The 11986-nt window shown below is 46.5% G+C and overlaps 1 protein-coding gene across 1 annotated transcript; it reads right to left on the bottom strand.

Moving 5' to 3' along the window:
• Positions 1-8897: 8897 nt before the first annotated feature.
• FAM46C (family with sequence similarity 46, member C) lies at positions 8898-10107 on the bottom strand. Its single transcript, XM_010149565.1, has one exon. The coding sequence runs from the start codon at positions 10083-10085 to the stop codon at positions 8913-8915; it is 1173 nt and encodes a 390-aa protein (XP_010147867.1). The 5' UTR covers positions 10086-10107; the 3' UTR covers positions 8898-8912.
• Between the last annotated feature and the right edge of the window lie 1879 nt (positions 10108-11986).

Below are 11986 nucleotides of genomic sequence, written 5' to 3'. Positions count from 1 at the left end.
GTGATTCTATGATTCTATGACAGCAAGGGCAGAAACACGGAGCTCTCCCCTTCTGTCAGGTGTGAACTCGTGCCCCAGGGCTACTTGTCACCGCAGTCCAGGAACTGCTTGTTAAGCACGGTGGCAGAACATAACCTTTCTCTGCTGTCTCTACCCTCTACTTGCAGGGGAAAAAAAATCTCCCAAAATAGCCCGTGTCCAGTGTCTTTGTGGACTTCGTGCTGACGCTGGCTGGCAACCACCTGTGGGTTTCCAAGCGCCCCCGACAACCCTGTGTAACTCGTCATTACGCCAGAACAAGGCAAAAAGGCGAGCGCTCCTGTCACCTCCAGGCAGCACACAACACGTCAGTCAGCGAGGTAGCAAACGGCGAAGAGGATGGGTTACTCTGTCCACCAGCACTGTGACCATTTGCCCACAGGATTCAGACAAAAATGTTCTTCACCTACCATCAAATGCAAAATACTACATCTGGAAACCAGGAGCGCGGATGTTGTGGATAGCAGATGGGAGAGGCTGCCCCGAGAAGCAGCGGAGGGACTTGGAAATCGCTGCGAATAGCCGACTGGGCACCGGCCCTCAGCAGGCCATAATGCCACGGGAAAAACAGCAGGCACAGTTTGGGGTCACAGACACCAAAAGGTCAAGAAGCACTCAGTGCTATTTATTGCCCATGGTATGTAGAGCCCTGCGCTAGCCACTGGTGCCGGTTCATGAGAGACGTAGGAACCACAAAGTTCCAGAAAAAAGGGTTTCCAGCTTCTGAATCCAATATATAAAACAGTTTCAAGAGCTCGTTTTCTACAGTCCGTCAAAGAGCTGAAGGGATTAGCGGAGAGCACGGGGCAGTCTGGGTCATTTCAGCCTTGTTGGTAAGGATGCAGCAATCCACAGGTCGAAGATGAAGTCTGAAGCCCAATGGGGAGATGCAAATGAATCCCTCAGTAATGACCACCATCAAATATCAGAACAGCCTCGCCGAGGACATGATGAACTGCCATTACTGGGCACCTCTCGGGCGAAACCAAGTAACTTTCTGGGAGGTACACTGAGATATAGCTTTTGGAATAAGCTATTCCGAACCCCCAATATCAGAAGGATATTGACCACTTGGAGCGAGTCCAGAGGAGGCCATGAAGATGCTCAGAGGGCTGGAGCACCTCTGCCATGGGGACAGGCTGCAAGAATTGGGCTTGTTCAGCCTGGAGAAGAGAAGGCTCCGAGGAGACCTCATTGCAGCTTTCCAGTACCTGAAGGGCCTACAAGGGTACTGGGAAAGGACTTTTTACAAGGGCCTGTAGTGATAGGACAAGGGGTAACAGGTACAAATTGAAAGTGGGGAGGTTTAGATTAGATATCAGGAAGAAGTTCTTCCCGGAGAGGGTGGGGAGCACTGGGACAGGTTGCCCAGAGAAGCTGTGGATGCCCCATCCCTGGACGTGTCCAAGGCCAGGCTGGATGAGGCTTAGAGCAACCTGGTCTAGTGGAAGGTGTCCCTGCCCACGGCAGGGGGGTTGGAACTGGATGGGCTGTAAGGTCCCTTCCAACCCAAACCATTCCATGATTCTGTGATTCTATGATTCTATTCAGATAAGAGGTGGAGAGGGGGATTGTTGCAGGTTGAGTCTGAAAGGAGAAAAGCCTCCGCAAAGGGACCAACCTGTGGGTGTAATTCATGTGCCTCACATCCGACATGCCCTGTGCCTTGCTGCACAGGGACATTTCATCCATTCTCTTGCAGGGGAGACAGTTTTCCCTTTGCTTGAAGCACAGTCAGTATAATCCCTGGGTAGCACAAGTTTCACCACTTTCTGAGGCTGATTTGCTGTGTGAGCAGGTGGAGTGGAGTTAACACCTATTTCAGGGGTATAAGAGCACATGAACTGCCTGGTGATGTCATTCACCAGCTAAAAGACAGACCCCAATCAGCCACGTGGTGACAGAAGGGCTCTGACAGCGAGACCACCTTGGCAGCATCAGATCATCACGTGCCTGCCGGGAATACGTAGGGACAGATTATTTCTCCAAGGCAGTTCAGGCCTTGGACGTTCGTTGGGAGTCTCCTGAAGCGTGCAGGCCAGCTATAGGGGTTTACCAGGGACAAGAGGATTGTTGCTGCAGGTTAGATTAGACTGGCCAGCTTCCTTGTCCTCTGTCTCGGCCAGACCTCTCCAAGAGCTGGCACTTCTCCATTCTCCAAATGGTGGGGCAGCACGGACTGCTCCGCTTACCAGCGATGAGGACTCGGCCCAGCATTTGTGGGATCTGCCAGCCTAAGCAGCCAGTTCCTGCCGGTTTACTGAGCCACCCAGCTGAGAGTCAGCGTGGTAGCACTGGAGCAGATAGCATAGCTTTCCTTAACGTCCACATGAACTACCAGCGTAGGCCCTAGCAGCTGCTTTGCACACAGTTCTTGGCAAAACTCTTTTTCCAGCACAATGACTCAAACTCTTTCCTACTAGGAAAATTACTAAGGTTTGGCCGGTTAACTGCTCCCTTCGCCGGGCGGTCTTGCCTATAGGATACGGGGCTCATCTCGTTGAGATGAAGCAGAACAGACTACAGCACTGCTACTGCAGCAGAACATGACCGCTGTGGCTAACACCCACACCCAAGTGATACGTTACACCCTTTTAAGTTGCTGCATAAACACAGACCCTATTTCTTATTGCTGAAAATAGCTAATTCATGTATTTAGGGTAGTAATGCACTAGATATGTAGTAAGCAACACTCAAAATATGTAGGCATGCCACGAAAATCTTGGTTTCTCTCACAAGAGCATCTATTCTGTCTCTGTAAGGGGTCAGTGAATGCTGATTTCAAAAACATTAAGTATTCCCTCATGGAAGGAAGGAGGGAAATAAGCACACCTGCCAGAACAATGGCAACAAGTCAGCACACCATTTGCCCAATGCCTCTTGCTGCCCCGCCACAAGATTGAGCTCATCTCACACAGCACGGCCAGGTTCTCGCAGTAGGACGGGACGCCAGTAACTCTGTTCGCACTAACAACAGCCATAGAGCAAGAACACATTCCTTGGGTTCTTCTCAGTTCTACTATTACATAAACAGAACTGAAAGAGGACAAACTGCACTCGCCTAAGCATAGCTGCTTTGATGTTTCAGTATCTGACCCTGCAAAGCTAAGTTTGGTATTCTAGAAACTTAATGTTACCCAGAGCAACCCCAAAGCTCTTACGATGAGAGAAACTGGAGTTGAGGGACTTTCAGGTGACAAGCAGATGGTTGATGTTGCTCAGCTGCATCATCAGCTCTCCATTTAAATTCAGAGGGAAGCAATTGCATCTTGAAAAGGGACTACACAAGCTTCACGATTACTTCCACGGGATCACACCACCTCTGCTGATCTCCACAGAAGTTTCCAGGACCTTGTAACACCCGCAGCGAAGACTGGAAGCTCTCCAGCATTACTTAACCGAGAGGCTAGAACCTCTCTGCGCTCTGGAAGGGGATCAGAAGCAAGCACACTTTTTTTACAGTCCATTTATTTTTGATCCTAGAGCAGGAGGAGCAGCAAGGAGACTGCCCCATGCTCTTGGCTTTTATTTAGCTTTGACAGCTCCAGCCCCATTGAAACATAGCAGCCCTTAGGGCGCAGCGTGAAAGCACAAAGACTTTCAACCTGTAAGCAGCAGCCAGCAACTGCTCTTCTTGGCTCATGAGTCAAGATACACAGGGGCCCCTGGCGTGGAGTAGCACATAAGTTATCGCAGGAGAGACTGGCGGGCTCTAGCTCAGACTAGACACTACCTAACAGGCCTAGGACTCAGCCTCAACATGCTTTAAAGTTGAGAGCAGTTAGTAGTCAGAGAGGGGAAAAGTGTTTGTCTAGAGACCATCACTGTAATGTAAGTGCAAGGTGAGTGGTGCCTCACTTAACCAACTAATCTGCAGTAAAAAAAAAAGTACCCTCAGTTGCACCTAAACCCAAGCATCACTGTGTACCCCATCACCATTCCCTCCCCCCACCCCCAGTGTATTTATGTTACACACACACTGGCCAATAAGCTCCACAAATACTCCGTCAGCACCATTTAGATGCAAGAATCACTTGAGCCAAGCAATGTCCAGCAGAAGTTTATTTGCACAAGAATTTCAGAATCATTAAGTTCCAAAACCCAGTTTCCAAGAACGACAAGTGAACACCACAGTGCAGAACAGCAGAGAAAAGTTACTGTGACCAATCTCACATTTGGGCTCATCACAAATCCAAGCATCTGTTTCTAGGAGCTTGTTTTGCCAGCTTAAAAAAAAAAACCACAACCAATGAAAAAAACACCACCAAAAGGCACTTCTTTCAAAGAGGTACGAGATTTTTCCAAGAACTTACTTCTTTTAATAGTTAAAAAAAAATAGAGATAAACATAGAAAAAAGGCCTTCTAAATTACAACAGAAAGTGCAAATTTAATCAGAATGAGACAAGCCCAATGCAGACACTTGAGTGGCCTTCTCTTCCAATACAAGTGAGAAAAAACAGTGTTCCAACCACTCTCCCCAAAGCTTCTACAACTGTAGCCCAGCATCCCACCTTATAACTACTTTTACTGAAATTAAAGAACATATGAAATACACTTCACCTTTTAACCAACGGCTGAGTAAGGTTTAGATGCAAGGGCTAGAAGCACTACTATCCATTTGGCTCTCCCAGTGCCCAAATTACACCAATTTGCCAGTGACTACAGTCAACTTATTGCTTATTCCTGTGCCTCACAACCATGGCACCCTGACTGAGTGGGATAATAAACAAGTACCATCAGTACACTGACACCTTTGAACTGAAGCAATTTCTCCCAGTTCTCTTCAAAGAGGCCTTTTCCCAAGCACTCGTGTAGTCAGAAGCAGAGATCAACAACATGAGTAGTGATTCTAGTGACCAGAAAGCCTAGGCACAAAACATACCAAATTCTTAACCTCAGAACTCAACCCCAAGCTACAGGTCTTTAAGTTTCAATGAAAAGCTTTATGTATTTTTGACTGGATTTAAGTCCTCCCTACTGCTTTGTAGACAGGGTATTAAGGTTGAAGTGAGGTGTGAGGATCTTTTGAGAAGAGGTTACTCAAAGCAAGCAGTAGTCTTCAGCCTCCAGCTTAGTGACTGGCTGAACTAGCTGAGGACAAACACAGTAGTGATTAAGCCTTGAGCTGAGGGAGCCTGAAGTATGCTTTACCCTACAACTTTTCAGGGTGTCCATGGATCAGCACATGGATTTAACTAAAGTGGCTAAAACCCAGTCTCCTTGGTAGCATCTTTAGCAAACAAAGAAAAAAACCAAACCCAACCTATTTTACAACAAGGAAGTGACACCGATAAACTCTAAGTCAAGGGCAACCTAGCAATAAGTACTGACAACAGATGCTTAACCTCAGCCTGGCATAGCCCGGCAGAGCTCCATAAGTGACAGGAAGAAAACAGCCATTTTAAACCGCAGCCTCGTTGACCAGAAACCTAGTCCTGAAGAATGATTCACCAATACGAGACTTGCAGCCTAGTGTTAACGCAGCTTTGTGTTGATGCCACTGTTACCCTAATACTGAAGTGTATTAGGGTAACAGTTTGAGGTATAGCAGTCTCTCTCTAACCTCCACTTGACACACAAGTGAGCAACAGAGGATAGAGCAGGTTTGCAGAGGCACCAAGTAGTGAAGGGAGACTGAATCAAGCGGGCAGCCTAGACTTGGCCTTGGGTCATCGCTCAGCTTTTACCTAGCGCTCATTCTCATGTTACTGCTTGCTACAGGGGCCACCACACCCCTGAACTCAAACAAGCCAGCACACCCCAAATTAAGGCACTGCCGTAAGCGACATCAGGCTGCTAGGAGAGCTTGAAACAGCATGCAGCTTTAGGGTACAGCTGAACTATTCAGGAGCTTAACATCCAGCAGCCAGGCTTCAAAGCATCAATATTGCTAATATACCAGCGCACCTTAAGAGACAGGGAACACAGCAGCCATGTAAAACTTAAACCCAGGCAGTCAGCTGTTCAAAAAGCAGCCATTCATTTTAAAGCTTCCTTAGAAGCCTCAGCAACAGGTTACATGAGCAAAATCACAATATTTAGGGCAGGAAGCTTAAATCCTCCATATCTCTGTCTCAGTAGGAATCCATTAGAGCCTTCTTCCTAGCACTGCCTTTTCCAGTAGATGCGCCTGGCCTTGTGCTCAGCAGCCAAGGCATTCAAAGACTAATAGAAGGTCAGTCTGAGATAAGTCTGCTTGTTTCAAGCCTGTGAGGACGTCTCCTGAGCATCTGACCCCTTCTCCACCTGAGCTGATGCACAGGAACAGTTTCCAAGCCATGAGATCACCAAGACAGATACACAAGGCTAAGCTATTTGATATGCAAATCAAACAATGACTTCTAGGCCATCTGACCCCTTCTCCACCTGAGCTGATGCAGGGAACTTGTTACCAAGCCAGGAGATCACCAAGACAGATACACAAGGCTAAGCTATTTGATATGCAAATCAAACGTCTTCTAGGCAGTGGGTTACTTCTGCAATGGGTGTAGCTTACCTTGCCTTTAAAAACAGCTGTTTAAAGAGATGACCACTGTTACAAACTCCTAAGCAAAATACTTCCTTCCTTCTAGTGATGCACTACACTAGGCCAAGTATTGCCTTATGTGCAGAAGTTATTCACCTAGGTTTGCATTCCAGCAGGAAGCTTACACTAAGTTTAACACACATGTCAATATTAGTCAATAAAAAGCCTTCCCAAGAGTCTTGGGTGAGACATGCCTTGTCTTGTAAGCTACACCAAGTCCAAGCCACAGTGAAAGGGTCTGGGTTCACTGTCAAGTTTAGCTACTTAGGCTGACTGCTTAGGAAGCCTTTAATGAGAAAAACACAACAGGAGACACCAAATTATTTGCCTATTTGCTACTGAAGTTGCTTACAAGACTGTTCAAAAAAAGTTAAGCTAAAGCATGCGTGGCTACAGTCTGCTTCCCAGATGGTATCCCTCCCTGCCTTCCCAAGCTAACTGAAGAAGTCCAAGTAGAGGATTAGCCACACTGCTACATTGAGGCAGTCTTTATGAAGTAGTTATGAGAAGTGAGAACTTGCCATGTAACTAGAAGTTTTTGGTCCTACAAACAGCAGGCAGGTTTTTTTTACTGCCATTTAAGTGCTGGACTGCTACTGTTTTCCACCTTGAACAGCAACTCTACATTGGTGTTTCACCTGCTCTCCACTTTCCCTTCTAAGCTGAAATCATTTGTTTGATCAGGCACTTGGGTCTCAGAAGCTTGTGGAGACAGTCATAGAATAGGTTTAGCAAACAAGTATTCTTAAACAGAGCTATTTAATATGTACTGGTGCGAAAAGGTTTGCCCTTCTAGTCTACTTCTCTGGTTAAGCAAAGGAAACAAGACTTGCTACACATATTTTACTATTGCAATTCAGTGAAAGACATCCAGTTACTAATACCACTACCCACATAACTGGGGGACCTTTGACCTTTTTTTATAAGGCACAGGAGCTTCAAAGCAGCAAGGTCAGCACATAACCTTTAGGAAGGTCAGCCCCCTACACCTCCAAGGGAGCACACACTCTTCCAGGGGCTATTCTAAAAACAGGGGCAGCCTTTCACCACACACAGCCTCTGTGGAGAGCTCTGCTTAGGCTTAACCCTCACCTGGAAAGGTATGTCAAGGCCAGTAAAGAGCAGGAATTTGACTCTACCCACACAAACCACCATCTCTTACAGTGAGTAGGTGATAGTGACAAACCAGGAAGCACAACCCTTCAGTGGTGACAGAAAGACAAGCCTTCAGGACCTTCCTGAAGCTGCACAAGAAGAAATTCACTTTAAGAGGCACTTTAGGAATTTATGCTGTGGCAGGAGTGCACATCATCCTGCAGCTTACAGTGGTTTGGATTTTGGGGGTGATGTTGGGTTTTTTGGTGGTGTTTTGTTGGTTTTTTTTTTCACTTGCTGCAGACCTGTGAGGAAGAAAGTTGGGCCAAACCTCATTGTAAAGAGCTGTGCTACTTTCCAACTGTGCCAAAAATGTTTTTTGAAAGACACAGCCAGAATGGCTTTATCTTGAGCCTGAACTTAGCCTTTTTTCCATCCTAACTATTCAAACTGTGGTTCCAATTCTATTTAAGGCTTCAATTCCTCATTTCGAGGACTTCTCATATTAGCAAGTTTTAAATCATGTTTTGGTGCATGTTTAGAGAGGCCACCTTCCAAATCTTTTGTACTCAAAAATTCAGCCAGTGTTATGCTTTAGAGAAATACTAATCTAGCTTTAAATTCCAAGAAATTCAGCTGGAGGAAGGACCATGTATCCCTAGATACTACAGGAAACAACATTTAGGCCCTCTACAAGACAGACAGTATCCATACTGTTACCAGTTCTACACAGCCAGAGAGCAGCGGCCACCCAAGCATGACATTAACCCACTCTTGCACAATCAGCTCAATAGAAAGTTGGCCAGAACTGGAAGGAGGAAGTGTAATGAGGTTAGGCAATAGAAAGCAGAGTTTTGCTGCTATTCCAGGAGTGCCTTCTGCACTGCTCAAGACATTTGTACAGTCTTTCCTCTATTAACTAACCTAGTTTGCTAAATACTCCACTTCAATCTCGTTACTAGCCACTTCCAGAACTAGCAGTTTTGCAACTACTCCTCAGAGTTTGGCTGCTGGCTCTCTTCTTGTAATGAAGTAACAATAAGGCTTCTTGGCATTCGTAGAGATAATACCGAAAGGTTCATAGCAGGTCACCTGGTTGCATATTCCTACTGCACACCAGGAAGCAGACACAGTCCAAAGCAGTCATGTTCCCATTAGAAAACCCCCAAGTGACAGTTACTACTTGTCTCTATATACCCTCAGCATCTTGGCCTTCAGTAGCCTCCACCCAAGGACATTCAAGTGAAACAATCAGTTGCAGGGCAACCAAGTGGGGTAGGACTGGCTGTACGGCACAGGAGCATTTGCAAGGTAGTAGTTGCTGAAGTTTACATCGCTAACATATGCTGCTGGCTGGTAGTAACAGGTAACGTTAGTGGCGTTAGGGATGATGTTTTGTTCTGCCAATACTTTGAGTGCTAGCAGAGAAATCAGGTTGAGAGTTTGCCTTCGCTCGTGTCCCATGAGACAGACCGTGCTCTCATTCACCACCCGGCGCAGAATCATGAGGTAGTCATATTTGCTCCTTTCTTCTTTGGAGAAGTGGTTCTGGAGGTAGGTCTCTAGCTTGCGCTGCTGATCCAGGATGTCTGGGAAGTCTATGAAGAATCGGGAGCACATGTAGCGCTCTAACGTTTTGATCTCATCCTTATCCATGGGCCTGAAGTCTCGTACTAAGAGGTTACTATACTTCAGAAGCCCACCACCTCGGATCTCTTCAGGATTTTTGGTAGCGATCAGCTTGTTCTGGAGGTGATCAAAAGCTGCTTCGAAGTCTCCATACATGCTCTCCCCAATCACAGTTGGATGGAAGTGCTCCGACATGGGGGTTTCCGAGTAGTCATAGTAAAAGAGCAGGGAGTCCAGTATGATTTGGAAGGAGTCCACACTGAACTCAAACTGTCGCTTTATACAGTCTACAAACTTCAGCTCCACATTCCTGCCGTGTTTGTTGGAAAGGGATATCAAGCTCCAGCGGTCAGACTCCGTGTACACTTTGACTAGCTTCTGGATGTAGGCTTCCTTCAGTGTTACTGGGCTGATTTTTAGCTTGCTGACGCCTTCTGGCAAGAAATTCAAGAGGGATCGCAACACCACATCTCGAACTAACTGAAACTCTGCCTCGCTTGGAAGAGAAACTTGGAAAATGAGATCCAGGTCTTTGCATCCCAGCCCATTATCCTTGACCAGGACATGACCAGCTGCAGAACCATTCAGACGGACATCGTGTACCACAATGCCCGCTTCGCTCAGCCTACTCCGAACAGTCTGAACAATGTCCTTCAGGGTTATCTTCAGCGTTGGGAAGTTACCTCGTCCATGGATCGGAACCACCTCTGTAAGAACCTCATGCAGACGGCTGACCTGCTCCCAGTTCAGTACACTGCGTGACATGCAGTCCGTGTTCCTTCCTTTGCATGCCATCTTCAGGTTTTTCCTTCTCAAAGAAAACCTGTAGGGAGGTGAATAAAAAAAGACAAAAAGCAAGTCAGACTTTCTGTTTATGCTTCCTAGGTATGTCCTGTGCTCTATTTTTCTGTCTACAGAGACACAACTAGCAAGAAATAAGTCTATGGAAAAGCAAGCCTTTCACCTGAAACAATACTCAGCTTCTCTATTGGTACAGGCACAAATTTTAGTTGTTATTGTCCTGGTGAGGTAGCGCTGAGTACTTCAGCAAAGCAGTTTGTCAAAGGGAAATTAACAAAGATGACACTTAAGCTTTACCTAAATTTAATATCATCTACAGCACCAGCCGATGCCAGAGGAGCCATAAGCACAAAGCACTTCTGGAAGTTATGCTCCAAGCTTTTCTTCGTTATACATAAAGCTCAAACTGCTGTCTCCAACACACACAAAATAGAAGACACTCAGGTGTTAGTTTCAGAGCTGAGAGATCCCATCCACTGAAAGCACTTTAATTACACCGGAGACATAAGATGTCTTCTTTCATACACGTTTTTCCTTCCTTAACCACCCAGCATCCACCACTCATGGGATGAGGGCCAAGTACACCTCGCTCCTGCAAACAGCTACAGCTCTTCAGCATCCTAGACAGAGTTTCCGCTACCAAGTCAGATAACTATTCAATCTGCGCTCCAGCCTTTGTAAGCAACTCTTCACTCTTCTTCAGACACAGTGCATAATCAAACTACTTTTCTTAGAAATATTCATGTTTGCCCCAGGCTTTTGCTCATTTGTGGGAGGCGAACAAGCTTTTAAGAGCTGGCATACACCATGCCAGCGTTGTGCTTTAACACCAAGGACTTCAGAAACCTCACTGACCAGACTCAGTCACATCCTCATCCGAACGTTTGCACTTTAAGGAGTCTTGTCGCCCTTGCTCAGATCACTCTCTTGTGCTTAAAACACAAGTCACGTAAGTATGCAGACACTTACATGTGTTCTACACAGTCATGCAACTCCAGAGGGTATTAATACACTTTTCTCTTTAAGAGTTGCAGGTTTCTGCTGTGGCCAGGTGCTTCCTGACAGCTACAGATTGAGGTCTCACCTGCTCCAAGTACTTGTGAAGACTGCAGCTGCAAGGTCAGACTAGTCAGATCTAGGGTAGTTAACTCTTGCCTGCCAGGAATTGTTTAAAACCCAATCATACAGCCTCCAACATTCATCACCACGGCGCACGTCACATTTGTTAAGCAAGATTCAAAGGGCAGGTATTGCTATCGCATGCCTGTCCTCTTCCAGCTTTTAATTTCCAAACAGCTCATTTGGCCTGTCACCCCCTCTACAGAAGAGAGCCATATCCTAGGTCAAACACACAGTAGGGTAAAAGTTGCTTCCTGGGGAAGCAATTTCTACCCTTGAGCACAAGCTGCTGCATTACAAGCTCTGCTGCTGAGGGTCACGTCAGCTCCAGCAGGCACGAAACTTGTGATTCACAAGATGATTAGTTCAGGACAAATCAAGGGGTTCAAACTCAATCATTAAGGCTGCAACGCGGCCTAAAACCTGGAGGCATCGTGCCTGCCAGCACCAAAGTGGCCTCAGGCACTTCAAACACATTACAGTACATTTTCTTAAGAACACTGTATTTTCATTAAGTCCTTTAGATCACTAAAGGACACAAGAGTCCTCCGTGACTTCCAGCTTAAGCTGTTACTTCTGAAAGCATTCCCTCTCCTCCTTCCCATCCGTAGTCTTCCCAGCAGCCAAGGCAACACAGAGAGCCCACATAGTGACCCAAAGGGACAGGGAGCAGCACTTTCTGCCCCACCACGCACACTTGGCTCTGACTGGTGACCCTCACCTCGGAGGGTAACACGCATCGCTGCCCTTGGGGGAAGATGAAGGAGTTCGTTTCT

The sequence above is a fragment of the Eurypyga helias genome, unplaced genomic scaffold (assembly GCF_000690775.1).
Source record: "Eurypyga helias isolate BGI_N326 unplaced genomic scaffold, ASM69077v1 scaffold35423, whole genome shotgun sequence".
Taxonomy (NCBI): domain Eukaryota; kingdom Metazoa; phylum Chordata; class Aves; order Eurypygiformes; family Eurypygidae; genus Eurypyga; species Eurypyga helias.
The sequence above is the reverse complement of the archived record's forward strand: the minus strand, read 5'-3'. Positions and strand labels throughout refer to the sequence as shown.

Coding starts and splice junctions, on each gene's coding strand:
- FAM46C (XM_010149565.1), bottom strand. CDS start 10,085: ATGGCATGCAAAGGAAGGAACACGGACTGCATGTCACGCAGTGTACTG.